This window comes from Physella acuta, unplaced genomic scaffold (assembly GCF_028476545.2).
Source record: "Physella acuta isolate Inbredline_101_S28 unplaced genomic scaffold, ASM2847654v3 ptg000434l, whole genome shotgun sequence".
Lineage (NCBI taxonomy): Eukaryota > Metazoa > Mollusca > Gastropoda > Physidae > Physella > Physella acuta.
This window is the reverse complement of record NW_026731953.1, coordinates 255,655-279,902: the sequence shown is the minus strand read 5'-3', so window position 1 is coordinate 279,902 and position 24,248 is coordinate 255,655. Positions and strand designations below refer to the sequence as shown.

Sequence of the window (24,248 nt, the reverse complement as noted above, 5' to 3'; positions counted from 1 at the left end):
GGCGGGAGCCTATTTGTCGGGAGTCGTAATGACGGGGGCCGTTTTGTGGAAAAAACTAAATGACGGGAGACTATATGTCGGGAGCCAAAATGACGGGAGCCTATTTGTCAGGAGCCTTATTGACTGGAGCCCTTTTGTCGGGAGCCTAAATGACGGGAGCCTATTTGTCGGGAGCCTATATGACGGGGTCCATATGTCGCTGGCCCTTTTGACGGGGCCGATTTGACGGGGTCGTTTTGACGGGGTCGTTTTGTCGGGGTCGTTTTGACGGGGCCGTTTCGTCATTGGCCGAATTGACGCCGCACGATATATATATATATATATATATATATATATATATATATATATATATATTTATTTATATATATATATATATATACATATATTTATAATTATATATATGTATATGTATACATTTATATATATATATATATATATATATATATATATATATATATATATATATATATATATATAAGTTGTGTTAAATGTAATGTTAAACCAAATCTAACGATAAAAATAAAGCTCTAAAATGAACACGGGATAAAGTTAAGCTGTATCTAAAACAGAAAGAACTGTCTATACTTACACGATTGTGTAGCGGCTTGTCTCTTCATACAACAACCTAGGGACCAGCCTCGCCCTTATATACACCACAAGGCTACTGCTACCTCTACACCACAAGTTTACTGCCACTTCTACACCACGAGTTTAATGAGTTAATTATTGATAATTGAAAGTTAATTACGAACCATCGCTCGAGTATGGTCACATGTTTTGTTATGTGAGTAGATATTAACATAATTAATGGATTTTGTAATTAGTGTCGAACGATTTAATGGGCAAGCTGTGACTGAAAAGTTCGGGTACAAAATATTGATGCGATAGTTTTAGCTAGCAGCTGTCTGACATAACCATCTATATGGCTCATCTGGCCTATGATGTAGGATTGTATGCTAATGAATGAATATACACATAAAAATATCTTTAGATATAGATATGTATAATGTAACATAGCATATGAATAAATATATGAACAGTTCATTTTTCCAATATGTTCTGGACCCTTCTGATCAGAACAAAACTGATCTTTTTGAAGGATCTTTTTGAAAAATCTTTTTGAAAGATCTTTTTGAAGGATCTTTTTGAAGGATCTTTTTGAAAAATCTTTTTGATTGATCTTTTTGAATGATCTTTTTGAAGGATCTTTTTGAAAAATCTTTTTGATTGATCTTTTTGAATGACCTTTTTGAAGGATCTTTCTTAAGGATCTTTAGGCGGTGACAGGACAAATTATCTCAGTATAAATGATGACAAAGATCTCAGGACTTATGGTCTCAGGACAAATTATCTTAAGACAAATGATCTTAAGACAAATGATCTCAGGACAAATGATCTCAGACCAAATATGTCACATTAAAACATTTATAGCATTATTCTAGTCGATTTGAACATTTTAAAAAAAATTGAATGTCATATGGATTTTATTAACTTTTGTTTACACAATATGTAAACGAATCCGAAAGCACGAGTTTTGTATTAAGAAAAATGGAGGCTTTAGGTTTCCAGGTAAAAGTTTCTGATTTCGAATAGAATTTAAGACAAGGACAAAGTAAAAAGCAAAGAAATCTCATTTTAAGACGTTCATAAGGCTCGTCTATAAAAAGTATCTTAAGACTTCTCTATAATCTTAAGACCGCCTATAAAAAGTATCTTAAGACTTCCCTATAATCTTAAGACCGCCTATAAAAAATGTATCTTTTACGTTTTTCTGACGTTAAACCCTATTGGTTAAATTCACTACAACACCTGAAAAAAATTTAGCGCAATGAAATTATGCACACCAGGCGGCCTATCAAACAGACCGCAACTTCAGATAATTAGTTGCGCATAATTAATATAATGAACCAGACCTACTGGAGAGTCACAAAATTGTCACTTGATAGATGAAGCCCATCACCATAAATGTAGTAGTTTAAAAGTTCTCACTATAGGCCCACCATCTGACTGGCTTATTGTTGACTATAGGCCCACCATCTGACTGGCTTATTGTTGACTATAGGCCTACCATCTGACTGGCTTATTCTTGACTATAGGCCTACCATCTGACTGGCTTATTCTTGACTATAGGCCTACCATCTGACTGGCTTATTCTTGACTATAGGCCTACCATCTGACTGGCTTATTGTTGACTATAGGCCTACCATCTGACTGGCTTATTGTTGACTATAGGCCTACCATCTGACTGGCTTATTGTTGACTATAGGCCTACCATCTGACTGGCTTATTGTTGACTACAGGCCCACCATCTGACTGGCTTATTGTTGACTATAGGCCTACCATCTGACTGGCTTATTGTTGACTATAGGCCTACCATCTGACTGGCTTATTGTTGACTATAGGCCTACCATCTGACTGGCTTATTGTTGAATATAGGCCCACCATCTGACTGGCTTATTCTTGACTACAGGCCCACCATCTGACTGGCTTATTCTTGACTATAGGCCCACCATCTGACTGGCTTATTCTTGACTATAGGCCTACCATCTGACTGGCTTATTGTTGACTATAGGCCTACCATCTGACTGGCTTATTGTTGACTATAGGCCTACCATCTGACTGGCTTATTGTTGACTACAGGCCCACCATCTGACTGGCTTATTGTTGACTACAGGCCCACCATCTGACTGGCTTATTGTTGACTACAGGCCCACCATCTGACTGGCTTATTGTTGACTATAGGCCTACCATCTGACTGGCTTATTCTTGACTACAGGCCTACCATCTGACTGGCTTATTGTTGATTACGTATAATGGTAATCTCTAATGTACAGACACATATACATTACTTTGTGTTTGGTAAGCTACACAATACAGGCATACACAGCCTATACATAAATACATACACATTGTAATCTAAACTATTATGATATGCTGGTATATAATTTACTAACAAACTGTTGTTTGTAACATTTATCGGCGACAATGTATCACTATCGCCTGTTATTACGAGGTATATTAAAGTATACGTATGTCTGTTATTACGGGTTATATTAAAGTATACATATGTCTGTTTGTTATTTACTAATGGAGTCTTACAAATGTAACACCAAACTACTTTGCACAGAAGACATTACTATTATATAAAATTTAATTAAGCACCTCGTTAGCTTTAAATCCATGTCACATTGCGTTGTCATCTAATCTTGGACTATGTGTTACGTTTGAATAAAACCGGTTCGGTTAAAGTGGTTCGTTCGTCAGCTTATACCCACGATAGACCACGTACAAACGACAGAAAGACAAAAATCTCTTGAAAAAAAATGTTGGTAATATCCAGCTGTAGTGTATGTTCTGAAAACAACACATTTAAAAGTTACATTACACTTCCCGAATGGAATCTACCAAATGGACAATAACCAGCATGTATATATATATATATATATATATATAATTGTGTTTCGCATAGCTATATTTAGAATTTGGAGCATAACTGCCCAATTCTATCATACAACCAACGGAGCTTTTCTTAGAGTTTTCTAACAAGAATGATTGTATTTTTAAGAATACATTTATCATGTTATAATAATTTTTTGATATACTTTGTATTTCTGGATTTAATAAGATTACCTAAATATTTTTAAGTCAGTTATTATCTCATAACGGCATCGAACAAACTATTTATAGCTACCATAAATTTAGTTAACACAGTTATTTTGTCGATGCAATTTATAAAAGCATCATCGTGCAGTTTTTAAATCTCTAAATGTAAAATTAAATTAAGCAACCGGAAAATTGCTTTTACTATCGTAAAACCGTAATTGCAAAACACTTTCAAAATTGACATCAAAAGTAAATTCAAGAACTGAATTTTTACTTTACCCGGAAGGTGAATTGATTGAAATATTTTTGTAATTGGTTAAACAAAAATTTCAAACTTCTTTTCTAGAAACTAAACGGCCGAGCTAAATAATAATTTGTGTGAATTTCCTCAACACGCATAAGACCCTATACAAAAACCTCGTTGAAAAGCTGTCGTCAATCTATCCGCGCCTTAATAGGTCGAGTAGGATCTATGAAACCTAACGCCATTTTGACGGATGAACTATGTATAGAAGTCTGAATACTGACAGGAAACTTCCTAGAGCTACACTCGAGATAGGAGTTGTGATCGCGACCTATTCATAGGCAGCCTGGCTCCTTTCCGGTGGTAGGTATAGATGTCTACTTTATTCCGGTACAAGGGATGCTAATGGTCCGCTTGTCAGATTCGTCAATATTCGATTACTAAAATAATCAGTAACAGTGGAATCTCTTGCCACCTAAGAATACTGTCAGCGACAGTTTTGTGTGTACAATTATAAAACATTGCAAGTTTAAGAGTTTTAAACTATGTAACGTTGTAAAAAAATCAACGCTTGCAAATTGCAACCCTAAAGTTGACTTAAAATTTAAATTGATTGTCTATGTGTATTCAGGCAGAAGATACGGATTTTGGCAACAGCGAGACCTAAGGTGACCTAAATAATAACATCCTATCTGGCATACATCTTAGCCAGGTAAACACATCATGAGAACTTGTAAAAATCTGGCCATTTTTAACTCACACTTGACAATAGGGCTGGTAAGTAGGTCACCAACCAGTTCTACGGCTCAATAAAACCTGCATGAGCCATAGAAGTGGTTGGTAACCTACTTACCAGCCCTATTGCTATACCCCAAAATGGTCTAAGATTTTTGTAACCCTTGAGCGTTCGTAGCCCTACACAAGATAAATACTACTGTAACCCTATACTAGCTGTTGACTACTGTAACCCTACACTAGACTACTGTAACCCTATACTAGCTGTAGACTACGTTAACCCTGTACTAGCTGTAGACTACGTTAACCCTACACTAGACTACTGTACCCCTATACTAGCTGTAGACTACTGTAACCCTATACTAGCTGTAGACTAATTTAAGCCTATACTAGCTGTAGACTACTGTAACCCTATACTAGCTGTAGACTACTGTAACCCTATACTAGCTGTAGACTACTGTAACCCTATACTAGCTGTAGACTAATTTAAGCCTATACTAGCTGTAGACTACTGTAACCCTATACTAGCTGTAGACTACGTTAACCCTATACTAGCTGTAGACTACTGTAACCCTATACTAGCTGTAGACTACGTTAGCCCTATACTAGATGTAGACTACGTTAACCCTATACTAGCTGTAGACTACTGTAACCCTATACTAGCTGTAGACTACGTTAACCCTATACTAGCTATAGACTACGTTAACCCTATACTAGCTGTAGACTACTGTAACCCTATACTAGCTGTACACTACTGTAACATATACTAGCTGTAGACTACTGTAACCCTATACTAGCTGTAGACTACGTTAACCCTACACAACAGCTGTAATGGTTGCAGACCACTGTATGTAAATGAGACCGTCAGATTACATTACAATTACATCAGCATTGGGGACGTTGTTAATGTCAATATGTCTCTAATCAAATTAAATGTCAGAAGTGATACATATTTATACTGAGATGACAATGCGAGACACTTTATGGCCGTTATACGAATATATCAGTGGTTTGAGTTAAAAACTTTGGGTGACTTAATAAACATATATATATATATATATATATATATATATATATATATATATATATATATAAATATAAATATAAATATAAATATATATATATATATATATATATATATATATATATATATATATATATATATATATATATATATATTTATATATATATATATATATATATATATATATATATATATATATATATATATATATATATATATATATATATATCCTAATATATAAAAGCCCATGTGCGCACTTCTCTCTCTCTCTTTCTCTCTCTCTCTCTCTCTCTCTCTCTCTCTGCCAGCAAAATATTTTCGCAGTGTATCACATCAGAATCTTCATCTGGTTGTGGTTAGGGTTGTGCCGGGTAAATCCTGATTACTAAACACACAAGTTAGGGTCCTTTACAGATACGTTTTTCACAGAGGCCAGAGCAGGGCCTGGCCGGGACGGCTAGTATATATATATATATATATATATATATATATATATATATATATATATATATATATATATATATATATATATATATATATATATATATATATATATATATATATATATATAAAGCCAAAAAATCTTAATAGCACACTGTATTTCTATTTGATTCTATGATTCTATAACAAACATTGTGTTTACTTGAGTTATGAAGCTGCGACATATGTGTTTAATTATCCTCATATGTTTTAGCACATTATTGTGTGTCAGTGTGTCAAATGGACGAACACTCACTCATGTTTCAAAGACCTTGTTGTTGCCAGTCGATGTAAAAACATCGGCAAAAAATAACTCGTTTTCATGTGTGGTGTCAAGGTTAAATCAAATTTAAAAGTAGTAGTAGTAAAGGTTAGGGCGATAGCTTAGATTTGTATATCATCATTGTATCTCCCCTCCTCTCTCTATATCTCACTTCCTATCTCCGTATATCACATCCTCTCTCTGTATCTCACCTCCTCTATCTATCTCCATACACCTCCCCTCCTACCTCTCCGATATTTCCGTCACGTTTCACAAACCAAGTCGCCTTTTTTTCCTGCTTAATGTGCCTGCAGCGTTTTGGTTTTTCAAGGAAGTCTTTAAAGTGACGTCATCAGAAATCGTCAATGGTGTCACCATCAGTCACCATCAGATATCGTCAATGGTGTCACCATCACACACCATCAGATATCGTCAATGGTGTCACCATCACACACCATTAGACTGTTGTCAATAGTGTCACCATCAGTCACCATCAGCTGTGAACCTCAGTCACCAGTTTTAATAAATTTTTCGACAAATTCGTGACGTGCTAGATCAAATGACAGACGAGGAGATTTCCACTGTCACAACATCACGCAGAATTTTTAATGGCCCAACACAAATCATGATACAAAAGCTTGAACCCTCTCTTACTATGGTCGGTCGTCATACATACCTCCTACATAATTGAAATCGTTCAGTACAGTCACGCTGACCTCACCCAACTCCCCCCCCCCCCCAACCCCTGCTACAAACGCTGGTTGTATAATGATACCTAATAAGGCACCTGACATTCCGCCCCCACCCCCACCCCCACCCCTGGTCCCCCAAGCTCGTGTTTCCTAGAGCTTCCCTGTTCTCGCTTCCCCTCCCCGCGCGGGGAAAGGTTTCATGTTTTAATTGGGTGACCCCACACGCCGCCAACACGACCTGTAGTCCGCTGTACACTTTTCCTGGCACTCTGAGAATCATGAGAAATTTGCTAGAGAAGCGTGCATGTGGTATACTACACACCTTATAAACGCATACCAAATCATAACATAGAGATACAACATACAACATCACGAAATACAACTAAAGCACTTTTTAAAAAAAGAACCTACAACTAAACCTCAACAGGATGCTTGCATTAAGAACAATACCATCAGATTTAATGGTGAATTAAGTTAATATGGCTCTCATTAACAAACCAAATTATTGTTTTCTTTATTTTTTTATTTTTCTTTTCAGCCTCAGACATGTAATTTACAGTAATTTACAGCGTCGGTTTGCCTTGCATGTTCGCTTTAGTATTTAAGTTTTCATCATCGGCTTGTGAGGACTGATACAGATTTACAATTATAGTAATACTTCTTTTTATTTTATAATTTTTTTTTTTTTAAATTTTAAATATTTTTATTGTTTAAGTAATTTGACATGTAAATATAAAACTGTGGTGCTTGAACCGGATTGGGATGAAAAAAAAATGACATGACGGCAATTTAGAATCAGTCAACGTTTTTGACATTATTGACGGAGACATAGTGCAGGGGTCGGCAACCTGCGGCTCGCGAGCCGCATGCGGCTCTTTTGATATCAAGATGCGGCTCTCCAGCTCCTTGAACAAATACTAATAATCTCAATAAAAAAATCAAATATTTGAAATAAAAAAAATGTTAGTGGCTCTTTAAAACCAGGGAAATTTTGAAAATTGTAACTTTTAGCTCTTCCGCTTCAAAGGGTTGCCGACCCCTGTCATAGTGGTATAAAATTACTAGCAGAAATAAGACAACTCCTAGGCCAAATGGAGCTAGCTGCGCGTAAAATGAACAATTCAGAAATTTAGAATACACCTTATCTGTACTCAAGATTCAACTAACGATAATACTTCTTACTTTTGTTTTTATTTTTATAATAATACAAGAAACATGTTATAAGAGCAATTTAGTCTGTTGTTCACATGCATGCTAATTTTTAAAATTTATCTTCTGATAGTTATTTTAGATAAATATAACTGGTTTCCTAGGTAAATGTAAAACGTGTAGGCTAATATGTGACAAATTGCTTTAATCGTCTCCCTTTACTCGCTTCAACCAATAACCACAACCCATGATTTCAGAAGAGTTATTTCCCTGAATATTATTTTTGTTACTGATGTTTACGTTTAAATATATTTACTACATGTAAAGCTAGGCAATTTTTCATCCATGTATCCATTCTTTGGTTATTTGTAGGAGAAATCTCTATAGACAAACATACACTCTAGAGGTTATGAAAGACATAATTGTTTATGTCGTATCAAGCTTAGTCCCTGCATGGTTCTGGTGTCAACATTGTAAACACACATTCAGACACGATTGCCGCCCTTGTATACAAATGTATACTATCAGGAAAGACAAAACCTATTTCATGGTAAACTTAGTACCATCCCGACCAGGGAGGGTTAGGTCAGTGTGGGGGGGGGGGCACGGTTGTTGTGTTGTGATTACATGTAGCAGACAGACATCAGGGGAACATCAGACAGAGGGTAGAACATCAGACAGACATCAGGGGAACATCAGACAGACAGGAGAACATCAGACAGACAGAGGGTAGAACATCAGACAGACAGAGTGTAGAACATCAGACAGACAGAGGGTAGAACATCAGACAGACAGGAGAACATCAGACAGACAGAAGGTAGAACATCAGACAGACAGAGGGTAGAACATCAGACAGACAGAGTGTAGAACATCAGTCAGACAGAGGGTAAAACATCAGACAGACAGAGTGTAGAACATCAGACAGACAGAGGGTAGAACATCAGACAGACAGAATGTAGAATATCAGACAGACAAACCGAAGGAAAAGAGGAAAGAGAGAGACATAAGAAATTAGATACATACGAGAAAGTAAAACAAACAGACAAAAAAGTAAAACAAAAAGAAAAAGAAAGGAAGAAAATTAACAGAAACAGACAGAGGAAGAAAGAAAGACAGAAAGACAGAAAGACAGATAGAAAGAAAGACAGAAAGACAGATAGAAAGAAAGACAGAAAGACAGAAAGACAGAAAGACAGAAAGACAGAAAGACAGAAAGACAGAATGACAGAATGACAGAAAGACAGAAAGACAGAAAGACAGAAAGACATCAGAAGATTGGAGGACAGACATACAATAGGAGAAGAGTGTAAACATCAATGCTAATGTAACTCCCCCGATATTTGAATCCCACAGCACTCACTTGTTGACAGACCCCCCCCCCCCTCACACACCCTCTTAACGTCGCTATGAGTTATAGCCGCCCCTGGGGTGTACGCGCGGTGTGGCAGCGCTTTGTTGTCCTGGATGTTTCAATAATTCACGGTCATACTGTCCCTGGAAGCGGCCATCTAGCGGCCATCTAGCGACCATCTAGCGACCATCTAGCGGCCATCTAGCGGCCATCTAGCGGCCAGACAACCCCCCGCCCAAACATACAATACAATGCCTAATGCCTTGTGTCACTCACTATTTCATGACCGTAGGCCTAGTTCTAACACGTGACCGTATGTCTAACACATGACCGTAGGCCTAGTTCTAACACATGACCCCATGTCTAACACATGACCGTAGGCCAGGAGTCCGCAAACTGCGGCTAGCGAGCCGCATGCGGCTTTTCTGATGTAAAGATGCGGCTCTTCAGTTCCATGCACAAATATTAATAATTATTTTATTTTCGAAACTCTTAAAAAATATTGTTTTGCAATATTCAGTGATGAACGATATAATGATAAATATAAACAATAAACACTCGCTTTCTATTAGAATATTTATTTACTCCATAATTCAATGTACTTTCTATTACATTGTCCATCCCGAATCGAAACATTCAACTTCATGTTAGATACTAAATACTGGATATTACAAAGAAACTAAAAGAGCTAAATGTAAAACTGCAACGAAAGGAAAACCCAGCCTATGCCTTGCTTGAAAAAGTTGATTGTTTCGAAAAAAAACTTTTTTTTATTGAAGACACAGATAGCGATACATTACTTAATGCTACTTTTAACATGAATTACTTCAGCATTACAATAAATAAAATGAAGGATGGGTTCACTGAGAGATTTGAGCAATTCAAAAGAAATGCGAGTACACTTTGACGTTAGTTGTAGATCCTCTTAACATAAAAACAAATAAGATCGACTTTGAACCATTTGGAATTGATGCTGGTTCGCTTCAAATGAAATGGTTGGATTTGAAAAGTTCACGGAACTCAGGAGAAAGTTAGGAGATTTGGAGGTCCAGAAAAGCCTGCACGTTTCGCTGAACAACTGGACAGCTCTAAAATAAGTGTCTCGAGTTAAGGCACTATTATGTGACGCATGGAATATTCTCCCAGGATACTACAATGAGGTAAAGAAGTTAGCATTTTGAGTGCTGACGATCTTTGGGTCACTATATTCATCAGAGCAAGCGTTTTCTTGCAAGAATATAATAAAAAGTAAAGAAGCCAACCAGTGTTTTTTCCGGGCATTTCTTTGGAAGGGCTAAGACCCCCCCCCCTCCCCCCTCCCCCGGGACTAAGTGGAATTTATAAGGAAAATATATACTTGTAACAGTGTCCGCCCCCTCAGAAATTTTAGTCCGTCCCCGAAAATTTTAAGTGCCCCCCCCCCCTCCCCCCTCAGGAGAAACAAGTTAATTAAACAAGTTAATTAAAAAGTCTAGTGACAATTTTAGCGCAATTTCCTTATGTTATCTAAAAATAGCTCTGTCGTAGCGTAAATCAAGAGCAGGGTTAGTAAAACCATTGGTTAGTTATTAAAACGTTTTTTATTAAATAAACCTAACTACTAACTAAACTAAGCACCTTGAAATCAAGAGCAGGGTTATTAAAACCATTGGTTAGTTGAACTTGATTATCAACATGATAATCATTAAGATGATAGATCTCTACTTCCGGCATGTATATACAACCACACCACACGCGTCATCACGTTCAATAGATGCGTCATCGCGTTCCATGGCTGCGCCATCACGTTCAGTAGGCGCGCAAGTTAATTAAAAAAGTCTAGTGACATTTATGCGCAATTTCCTTATGTTATCTAAAAATAGCTCTGACGTATAATGATGGGGTGCGTTCAAGCTAGAAGAGCGATCGGTTTGTAGGTGTTTATGTAATTTTAAAATTTGTGACCGAACGAGAGGATATTTTTGAAAACTTTCTTCGGCAATATTGTTCTAAATTATGGCAGAAATCGATTGGTACATGTTTCAAGTCGCTAAGTGGTCTGGTTGCCGAGATATGGGCCAAAAACTGCATTTTTTCGAGGTTTTTTGGCTTTTACGGGAAATACATGAAAGAAACCCGGAATTTTTATGGCCTATGCTCATTCTCGTAACTTGCTTAACATAATTGTTTTTGGAACTAGTCATCGATATTGCTTCGTTGAGGAGGAGATACGACTTAAAGCCCGGACACACATTCATCCATTCATTCATTCATCCATCCATCCATTCCCAGAAATGACGAGTTAATAAACGCAATTCTCCAGAATGGAAATTGCGCTAAAAAGTCTAGTGACATTTATGCGCAATTTCCTTGTGTTATCTAAAAATAGCTCTGACGTATAATGCTGGGGTGCGTTCAAGCTAGAAGAACGATTGGTTTGTAGGTGTTTATGTAATTTTAAAATTTGTGCCCGAACGAGAGGATATTTTTGAAAACTTTCTTCGGCAATATTGTTCTAAATTATGACAGGAATCGATTGGTACATGTTTCAAGTCGCTAAGTGGTCTGGTTGCCGAGATATGGGCACAAACTGCATTTTTTTCGAGGTTTTTTGGTTTTTCCGGGAAATACATGAAAGAAACCCGGAATTTTTATGACCTATGCTCATCCTCGTAACTTGCTTAACATAATTGCTTTTGGAACTAGTCATCGATATTGCTTCGTTGAGGAGGAGATACGACTGCGGCTGCGGACACACATCCATCCATCCATCCATCCATTCATTCATACATCCAGAAATGACGGGTTAATAAACGCAATTCTCCAGAATGGAAATTGCGCTAAAAATTCTGAAAGAAACACTGAAGATAACTAACAAATAAAAAAATCTTGAGGCGCGCTTGAAAGTGAAAACAAGTTATGAGCCAGGTTTAAACAAACGTTCCAAAGGCTTGCAAGGTCAAACTATTGTAAATATTATTCAATAATTATTGTTATATAATTTGATTAATGATTTTATTATTCTTGCAGAGCTGGTTAAAATACCATGATACGTTTTGTGCTAATCATGTGTATGTTTTTATATGAATAAATATTTCATTTTAATTCATATATATATATATATATATATATATATATATATATATATATATATATATATATATATATATATATATATATATATATATATATATATATATATGTGTATATCATAATATTGAAATACAAATGTTTGTGGCTCTTTAAAAACTGGGAAAGTTTGTAAATTGCAACTTTTGGCTCTTCCGTCTCAAAAGGTTGCCGACCCCCGCCGTAGACCTATATCTAACACATGACCGTAGACCTATATCTAACACATGACTGTAGGCCTATGTCTAACACGTGACCGTGGGCCTATGTCTAACATATGACCGTAGCCCTATGTCTATCACATGACCCAATGTCTAACACGTGACCGTAGGCCTATGTCTAACACGTGACCGTGTGTCTAACACATGACCCAATGTCTAACACATGAACATGTCTATCACATGACCCAATGTCTAACACGTGACCGTAGGCCTATGTCTAACACGTGACCGTGTGTCTAACACATGACCCAATGTCTAACACATGAACATGTCTCACACATGACCTTATGTCTAACACGTGACCGTAGGCCTATGTCTCACACATGACCCAATGTCTAACACGTGACCGTAGGCCTATGTCTAAACAGACTGGCATGAGTATTCTCCCAAGGAGAGGCCCCAAGAATCTTGAGGATTAGGCGAGATGGTTGAATTGGTTGCGTGTGTGAAGAAAATTTTGATTTGATAACCGTCACGTGACTAATACGTGTTACGTCACTGTTGGACTAGTGAGGGTCTTATCCTAGAGTATACTTTAGGCTACCACCTGCTCAGTGGGGATGACGTCACACACACACAACCTTGGCTGGCATCTGGACTCTACCGGTGACAGCCATAGCGAGGCTAGAGCGCGTCAAATAGATTGATGTTACTTCTACATCGAAATGTGTGTGTGAGCAAGTATATATCTACGTCTATGTATGTCTTCATCCATTTCTACATCTATATCTATATTTATACCTATTTCTCTACGTATCTATATCTCTCTATATGTATATATATACATATATATATATATATATATATATATATATATATATATATATACATATATATATATATATATATATATATATATATATATATATATTTATATTTATATATATATATATATATATATATATATATATATATATATATATATATATTTATATTTATATATATTTATTTATTTATTTATTTATTTATTTATTTATTTATTTATTTATATATATATATTTACTCATGTATATATATATATATATATATATATATATATATATATATATATATATATATATATATATATATATATATATATATATATATATATATATATTACTTATTTCTTATATAATCATGACTATAGAGATAACAAGCTGCTGAGACTGATAGCTCTAGACTCGCGGTAGACTGGAAACCATTGAATAAAACAAAAGAAATATCGGCTAACTACGTTGGTAGCGGAGTGATTATTTAGAGAAATGTCAGATTTCTAATGTAACAGACCCAAAGGGGGATAAGCAATGCACTCATATATTTATACCGGGCTAAAGATAATTAACTCCCTTTCATACAGCGCGGCTACTATTGTGTTACTTCCCATGACAGAGTATGGTGTATTGCCGTCAGACAATCGTCCATCCACTTGAGGTATAATAAACATTCTCTGAATTAAATAGTGGAAATTAATCCCACCGGATTCCCCATTGTAGCCAACAATGATAAATATTACAAACACTACAATTTTTTTTAACACGATGTAGATTTCACGCTTTCTATTTGAAAGAGTTTCAATCACTTTATAAAAAGTTGTGTTTTGTTAGTGAATATCATTATTTTAATATGTATTCATAAACACACTCACTCACACGCACACACGCACACACACACAAATATACGCATACGCACACACACATGGTCCATGCTTTTATATTTTTTAACCGTTTTTTATCTTTGAAAAATTAAACAAATTATTTCAAGATATTTACCTAAATCGATTACTGAAGGAACGCCTTCATAGTGCTTTATCTATACTGTGGCCCCAGATAAAATGGCCGAGTTAGTTAACTAGGTGGCCCCAGATAAAATGGCCGAGTTAATGTACTTTTAATGAAAAACTATCTTATGTGCTTAGTGGGGTTAGGTTAGAAAATAGACACGTTTTCAATGTCTTATGTTATTATGCTTTCAGAAAATTTAAAATATATGATACATATTGCAATACAGAAAATTTAAAATATAGGAGACACATTGCAATACAGAAAATTTAAAATATAGGAGACACATTGCAATACAGAAAATTTAAAATATAGGAGACACATTGCAAAACAGAAAATTTAAAATATATGAGACACATTGCAATACAGAAAATTTAAAATATATGATACATATTGCAATACATCTAATTTTAAAAGGGAGGGAATCAGCTGCACCGAGTAAATGATCAAGGGACTTAACTCGATGTGATGAAAATATCGGAGAAGAAAAAAAGTCTGTTAAAAATCAGACAGAATTCAATCCCCAACACCCATTTGGGGATCAAAAGGGGACTTAACTCCGATGAACGCTCAAAGGGAGCTAACATCCCTCGATCACGTGCCCATGCATGTGATAGGCATACATTAATTGATGAGATGCCTGGCTTTAAAAACATCCAGCCGGATTAAATTATTTTATCTCGATATCCAAAACATTGAGCACTAAAGTCTAAACTTTCCGACCTTTAACGGGATCATTGCAAGCATACGCCTACGTCAGTCCTACATACATACAACTACACCAACCAAACATACGCCTACGTCAGTCCTACATACACCTACATCATCCTAAAAACCCACATCAAACAAATAAACCTACACCAACCAAACATACACCTACATTAACCAACCGAACCTACACCTGCCAAAGTAAAATATCAATACTGAGGGCATTTGATTCAAACCATTCTTTTATTGCATACTTGATCAAATCTGTTGTACCTGCTTGAGTGTCCCTGCCTTAACCCTACACTAACTTTACACTAACCCTACACTAACCTGCCCTAACCCTACACTAACCCTAACCGTAACCCAATCCGACCCTACCCTACCCTACCCCTACCCTACCCTACCCTACCCTACCCTACCCTACCCTACCCTACCCTACCCTACCCTACCCTACCCTACAATAACCCTAACACCTAACCCTAACTCTAACCCTAACCCTAACCAGACTCCTACCTTACCCTAACCCTAACCCTACTCCTACCCCAACCTTAACCCTACCCTAAACATTAACCCTTGCCCCAACACTGTCTCTAACCCTAAATTGATCATGGCTTTGACCTCCTCCCCCCCCCCCCCCCCTTTGAGGTAATTCTATCACTAGCACAAGTACGCCTGAAAATTATTTCCATAATATTCAACCCCACGTTAAGTTTGAGCCCATTCCTTTTCCTAATGCACTGTGGACCCTCGATGTTACGACTTCTAAAGGTAGTCTTCAAATTATTTTCGCGAAGGTGTCCAAAAATTATTGTTTAATTTGAGTTGAATTTTTTTTATTATCACCGCAATTTTGTAAATGTGTAGTTATCGTCGTTTTTTATTTAAATTTTGAGATTTTTTTGTGCTAAAATAGAAAGGACGTAATGGAAAATTTGATGAGGATAATTAAATTACATCCAATATGCTGCGACAGGTTTTTTTATATTTTAGCGCGACCGTGAATTTTAAATTATCTATTTAAAACCTTTTCAACGCTCCATGTCCGGCACGCCCCTGTATCATTTCCGCCGGAACTACGTCATTGAGAGCCTCGACTTGGCGCCCAACTGCCGGCACATACTCACTGCTGTGACGTAATTACTAGTCACGTTTGACCCCCGTGTGACCTCGACCTTGAGTGTAGGTTTGGGTATGTACAAGTGTGTGTGTTTCTGTTTGTATGAAACAATTTTATTATTGCATAAACATATATCAACTACTGCAGAGTCGGAATAAAATCAGGAATTATTTCATGTGACGTATTTTTTATTTCTTTAAGTAATCAATGTTTATTTCTTTCTGACAACTCTTTATGAAACATTATGATGTCTATATGTTTTGTCCCCTGATACTACGACACTATTTTAAAATATCATGATGTTTAAATGATATGTTGTCCCATGGCCCTACGACACTATTTTAAAACATCATGATGTCTATTAATGTGTTGTCCCCATTCCCGACGACTCTAAATAAAAAAAATGGAGTGAACATCTCAAGAGAGACAGCAACATAGAACTGAATCAACAGATTTTTATTTCCTGCATACATCCTCTATCATTAAAAACATCAACCAGTATTTTCTTTTTGGCAACAAAGTTTAGAGAAAGCGGAACGAAAATTTAAAAAAAAAAAGTCTTTAATTATTAATTGTAAATGAGCCATAAGAATGGAATGATAACGGAGCAGACTTCTCTGATAACGGAAGTAGAGGCCATGATTTCAATGTACACTGAGTGCTTCACGTTTTTTAACACACTCCATCGGAAGTCTCTAGCCCATCTAATTTTTTTTTTAATTAAACGTGAAGCTTTGATTATGTTAATCAATTTAGAGAGAAGCACCTCAAAGCCAAATGTACCTGAAATGTTTGTAAAAACTGAACGCCATCTACTAATGCGCTAATTAAGGCAATAAATATTTAAAGCGTATTAATGGTTGAAGCATTTTTTCTAAGACGCGCTCTTTGCTGAGTAATTTGCTGTAATACTGTAAGATATATTTAAATATTTAAGCGATACAAATGAATTCAAAATGTTTCGTTAGAACTCCACATCTAATGCAGCTTTTAGTGTGGCTAATTAGGTTAATTAATTAGTCACAGTGAAGATCTAGCAGCGTAAATTTTCGTTCAACATCTGCATACGTCACCTCTTGACACCTCTAATTGCAGGTAGGGATGGGGATGGTTGCTAGCGATGGCTTAACAAAGGTATAAACAAGCAGTTCAGATACAAAAAAATACTAATTACAGTCAAGCTAATTATTTTTCTTGAAGAAAACCCTAATAATTAACCTTATTTGTAATTAGCCTTAATTACGGTGCATATTTTTAGCAGCGTGGGTGTGTAGACAAAGAAGCAGGCCTTGAGGTACGAGCAAAGATCACATTTCTAGCCTGTCACAAACTCATACATCAGCTGGACTTTCTGAGATTCAGATCTTGTATTTTGTATTTTACCTGTAAGCCGCTATTGATAGTAGCCGACGCTATGTCAGTATGTTTTCATTGTTGTTGTTTTTACTATTGCTGTCATACAAATTAACCATTGTCCAATCTAACCATTGTCCAATCTAACCATTGTCCAATCTAACCATTGTCCAATCTAACCATTGTCCAATCTAACCAATGTCCAATCTAACCATTGTCCAAACTAACCATTGTCCAAATTAACCATTGTCCAATCTAACCATTGTCCAAACTAACCATTGTCCAAATTAACCATTGTCCAATCTAACCATTGTCCAATCTAACCATTGTCCAATCTAACCATTGTCCAATCTAACAATTGTCCAATCTAACCATTGTCCAATCTAACCATTGTCCAATCTAACCATTGTCCAATCTAACCATTGTCCAATCTAACCATTGTCCAATCCAACCATTTCTACCTTAGCAATTCTCTGAGTTTACCATTTCCAATTTTAGTCAATATTCATGTTAGTCGTAGACCGAGTCAGCCATCGCCAAAGTTAACCATTGTTCTAGGTAGCCATTGTTAGTCAAAGTCAGTCATTTTCCAAGTTAGCCACTATCACAGTTAGCCACTATCCGAGTTAGCCACTGTCCGAGTTAGTCACTATCAAAGTTAGCCACTATCAAAGTTAGCCACTGACAAAGTTAGCCACTGACAAAGTTAGCCACTGACAAAGTTAGCCACTGACAAAGTTAGCCACTGACAAAGTTAGCCACTGACAAAGTTAGCCACTGTCTCAGTTAGCCACTGACAAAGTTAGCCACTGTCTCAGTTAGCCACTGACAAAGTTAGCCACTGTCTCAGTTAGCCACTGACAAAGTTAGCCACTGTCCGAGTTAGTCACTGACAAAGATAGCCACTGTCTCAGTTAGCCACTGTCCGAGTTAGCCATTTTCTAAGTTAACAAATGTCCGAGTTTGTTATCCTCTAAGGCGATATACGAATCAACCGCAGACAGGAAGTACGTTTGGCACCGGATGTTCCAGTGACATCCGGTCAGCGAGGCTCGTGTAATCTGACGTGTCGTCTGCCGGTCAGTTTCCTGTCACAGCCTATGAAATACAGTTCCTGGCGCTAATTGGCCAGGCATTCGGCCACGTGATCGTGTATGCAAGGCGACACAAAATGTACGGGCATGGTACTGGTAGTGGGTGGAAGAAGTTAATTAGGCTAATGAGGTTTTATGATTTTAAAAGCAAAAGTTTTCATTTATGATTTTCAAAATCAGAAATGGTAAAACCTATTCGAGATAGGTAATTATTCAACACTCAACTGTTACAGGTAATTATTGAACACCCAAATGTTACGGATAATTATTAAACACCCAAATTGTACAGGTAATTATTCAATACCCAAATGGTACAAATAATTTTTCAACACCCAAATGGTACAGGTAATTATTCAACACCCAAATGGTAAAGTAATTATTCAACACTCAAATGGTACAGGTAATTATTCAACACCCAAATGGTACAGGTAATTATTCAACACTCAAATGGTACAGGTAATTATTCAACACCCAAATGGTACAGGTAATTATTCAACACCCAAATGGTACAGGTAATTACTTAACACCCAAATGGTACAGTTAATTATTTGACAAATAAATGAAACTGGTAATTTGTCAACACCGAAAAGTTACAAGAATTAATGTGTAAACAATTTAGATAATAATTTTATTTCTAATTAAAAATTGAATTCGTACTTTTTGAAGTATTACAAGCATTTTTAAAGCGTCGAATTGTTTCATCTGATTTTAAATACCTAAACTTTGTTTTTCTTGAATAAACTAACTGATGTTAGATTCATGTTTTGATTTATGTCTATATTATGTTTTAAAAGAGTTTTTTGTTTGTTTTTTTGTTAGTTTTTATTTATTTATTTATTTATTTATTTTTTTTTGCATGAAGAATTCTAAACTTGATGTATGAATCAACTTTGTGAGGTCTTATAGAAACACAGACATAGCTTTGAGGAACTAGATTAGATGATCTACGGTCACATCTGATGAAAGAAGGAGAAACAAGACTTACCTCATCATATTCTTCCGGTGTTGCATCTAATCTCCACGCATGCGCACTGAGGGTGAAACAGCAGAAGAGGATAACAGTGAAGACCATGGCGTAAATCTGAAAAAAAAATCTTTGATCTGACAGCTAATCTAAGTCAAACATCTAACAGGTGATCTAAGTTATACCTGCATGGTTAGCCTAACATCTGATCTAAGTTATACCTGCATGGTTAGCCTAACATCTGATCTAAGTTATACCTGCATGGTTAGCCTAACATCTGACAGGTGTTCTAAGTTATACCTGCATGGTTAGCCTAACATCTGATCTAAGTTATACCTGCATGGTTAGCCTAACATCTGACAGGTGTTCTAAGTTATACCTGCATGGTTAGCCTAACATCTGATCTAAGTTATACCTGCATGGTTAGCCTAACATGTGATATACGTTATACCTGCATGGTTAGCCTAACATCTTACAGGTGATCTAAGTTATACCTGTATAGTTAGTCTAAAACTTTGACCTTACAGATAAATATAGAGAAAAAAAAATCTTATTATGTTTGTAAAATAAAATTGTTATTTTATTTTATTTAAAAAGTGTATGAAAAAACACCTAAAATCTACTCCACATCCTGTCTTGACTGACAGTTTCGTAAAGGAAGCTTAAGTTTTTCTTTTCACTGAACTTTTTTGTAAGGTGTAGCCTTTTTATATTCATTAAGTTCAAAACGAGACTAACATTACATTAAGTTCAAAACGAGACTAAAATTGTGACTTAATTGTTAAATGTATCTAGGATCTGCAAGCTACATATGTTGAGGGTTCAAAACGTTTCGTCTTTATGGGCCTGATCAACTAATTGATTAATCCGAAGAGAAAGTTTAGCACCTGTAAGTTTGTTCAGTGAAACACCCCTTAACACACTCAATTACGGGTGAGAGAAACTGATCTTTTCTCTCGTGGGTTCGTGGATTAAATACTAAAAACGACGTCATTTTAAATGGCGTTTCTCTGCGATATATTTATATGCTAATGTGATGTAGAACGTACGACATTTTAATTGTAAAGTAATTATAATATTGTTCCATGAGGTGGAAGATAGATGATCGATCTATTATAGATCACAGCGGATGGTCGATCTATCATAGATCACAGTCACAATGATTTCATGGATTCTGTCTCAAAAACTGACATACGTAACCACAACAATAGCTTGACATTATCTGGACAAAACCAGTCCGTTTTGACACATCTTGACCTAACTAATTGATTACTAAAAAAACTAATTTATGGCGCTTCTCCAAAGAAGCTCATAATTATCCATAATTCATCAGATGATTTGAGTTTTCGGACCTAGTGAGATTCTGATATTAATGTCACTACGGAGATTCTAATATTAATATCACTAGGGGGATTCTATTATTTGAAATTTGAAATAAATGTCACTGTCACTTGGTATCAAATTTAATGGGTCTAATGAGAGTCCCCTGCACTAACCTACAATTTGTATGTTCACTTGAAATGTGCGTCTTGTTTGAATACCTCTAGATACGAAAGTGGACAATGGTCTAGTCTAAAGGTCAGGGGGCACTCGTGTCAAGTAATCAGAAGATAGACGCTGTTGACTAGTATTCTAAACTAGTCCGGTGATTGATGTTGATTGAAGCTTAATCCCCGTGAATGATGTTGATTCAAGATAGTTTGTTGATAATCACGTAGTGTCCAAGTTGAATTAGTTAAGAAAATATGTCTTTATTTGAAATAAGCTGATTCATAAAGAGAAGTTCCTTGAGTAATGTGTCTGGTAGCATGAGGCATTAAACTCATCAAAAGATACTCAATGAATCAAACTGTGTGACACAGTAATGTGTCTGGTAGCATGGGGCATTAAACTCATCAAAAGATACTCAATGAATCAAACTGTGCGACACAGTAATGTGTCTGGTAGCATGGGGCATTAAACTCATCAAAAGATACTCAATGAATCAAACTGTGCGACACAGTAATTTCAAAATAAAAACAAAAAGAAATAAATAACTTTCTGTGACAAAAATTCTTAATTGGTAGAGTTAAAATGTTTGCTTATTTTCATGGCGTTTTCTGACTCACACATCACCGAGGTAGTTCTATATTTAGCATGTGTGACGGGCACATTGTCGAGGTAGTTTATAAACATTTAATTAGGAAAACAAATAACTTTAGTTAAATCTTGTTACGAGTATCTATATATATAATTCTCTTCTTGGAGACACTAGAAAACAAGCTGTAAGCGCGCCTAACAGTCCCCTCTCTTCCTCTCTAGGCATATTGCAACCTCCCCCACCCCCACATGGTCTGGTGAGCTGTGGTTCACGCTAAATGTTTATAATCGTACAGCCGGGTTTAGTGCCTACTACTAGTGTTTTAAAGCAAATATTTTCAGTGGCAGCGTTGATACTGTCGAATTCACAAATTATGAATGACTGAAAAGTAGAAAATAAAACAACTAAATATCGGCGTATGATATGCCGCGGGTCGGCTCGTAACTGTATAGTGCATGTTAATCCATCATCAAACCAACAAACATACAAACATACATGACATGGTTTTAACGACCGTGTTTTACCCATGATGCACCATTGATGCACGCGGTATACGTGGCTTGGATAATAACCTAATTAATTATTCCATTATAACTCGACTTCGTTAAGAATAGTTTTGTAATAGAAAGCTGAAGAGAAAATGGCGAGAATTTAGTTGTATTCACACTACAGTATAATTAGTAAAATAATGCCTTTAATGGTCACCATGACTGTTACAACCTACTTTCATGCCAGCCCACACAACCCACACAGGTCAAGTCCACACAATCCACACAGGTCAAGTCCACACAATCCACACAGGTCAAGTCCACACAATCCACACAGGTCAAGTCCACACAATCCACACAGGTCAAGTCCACACAATCCACACAGGTCGTCCACACAATCCACACAGGTCAAGTCCACACAATCCACACAGGTCAAGTCCACACAATCCACACAGGTCAAATCGTTTATTCAGATCACCTTTGTTCACACATCAACGTAACGTCTCCTACGCCAGCCTCTACCAAAAAGCCCCCAACAATCGTTCACTCCCCGCATTCTACCTTTGAGTTATAAAACCTAAACACCCCAGGGTTATCTCAACTCACACACGCCTCTCTAGACTATTCTAACCTATTCTAACCTAACTTCGCAAACTAAATATTTTGACCTAACGCAACTCAATGCTGTATTCACAACAAAAAAAATGGTATGTTCGATAATACGGTGAAAATGCCGTTTAAAAAAAAAATATTAAAACTTTAAAGATTTAAACCTATGGAACCATTGAGAACCAAAACATGGTGCTATTCGATTTTTATTTCTTTGCAAGGAGTCGAATAAAAGTACTTGCAACAAGAGCAAATAAAATATTTTAAATTTCATGACGCTTTAATTCTTGCTGACGCCGTAACTTTGGTGACTGAATTTTTTGTGACGCGGTGATTTTTAACCACGATATTTTTTTTAAATGTCTGCAATAGTTGAGATAGTTTCAGCACTCATCTAGCCAACCATCTAACCAACCATCTAACCAACCATCTAACCTACCATCTAACCTGCCATCTAACCAGCCATCTAACCAATCCTCTAACCAACCATCTAACCACTCATCTAACCAACCATCTAACCACCCATCTAACCAACCATCTAACCAACCATCTAACCAACCATCTAACCACCATCTTGCACTTTCTACTAATGTATTTAAAAGAAAAACACCCCCTCCACCTCATTTTAATATCACCACCACGGTCTAATGTAGTCCCCCGTGTGACCAATATTTACATTAGCATAAAGACCGGCCCATCTGAATACATTAGGGGTCACGTGCCGTGACAGTAGGATGGACCTTGGGGGGGGGTCTATCTCACGTGATCCAGCCCCGAGCATTCAATCACGTCGATAGCTAAACGTGATCTATTTTATCACGTTACAACAAAATATCAACTACTTGATCAAGTTACAACAAAATATCAACTACTTTATCAAATTACAACAAAATAACAACTACTTTATCAAGTTACAACAAAATATCAACTACTTTATCAAGTTACAACAAAATATCAACTACTTTATCAAGTTACAACAAAATATCAACTACTTTATCAAGTTACAACAAAATATCAACTACTTTATCAAGTTACAACAAAATATCAACTACTTTATCAAGTTACAACAAAATATCAACTACTTTATCAAGTTACAACAAAATATCAACTACTTTATCAAGTTACAACAAAATATCAACTATTTTATCAAGTTACAACAAAATATCAACTACTTTATCAAGTTACAAAACAAAATATCAACTACTT

At 36.2% G+C, this 24,248-nt stretch overlaps 1 protein-coding gene across 1 annotated transcript in view; it reads right to left on the bottom strand.

Moving 5' to 3' along the window:
- LOC131942941 (uncharacterized) overlaps positions 1–24,248 on the bottom strand; it is a 69,795-nt gene that overhangs the window by 5,929 nt on the left and 39,618 nt on the right. The window contains exon 3 of the mRNA XM_059302910.1: positions 19,887–19,982. Coding sequence (XP_059158893.1) covers positions 19,887–19,982 — 96 coding nt within the window. The remainder of the gene's footprint in view (positions 1–19,886; positions 19,983–24,248) is intronic.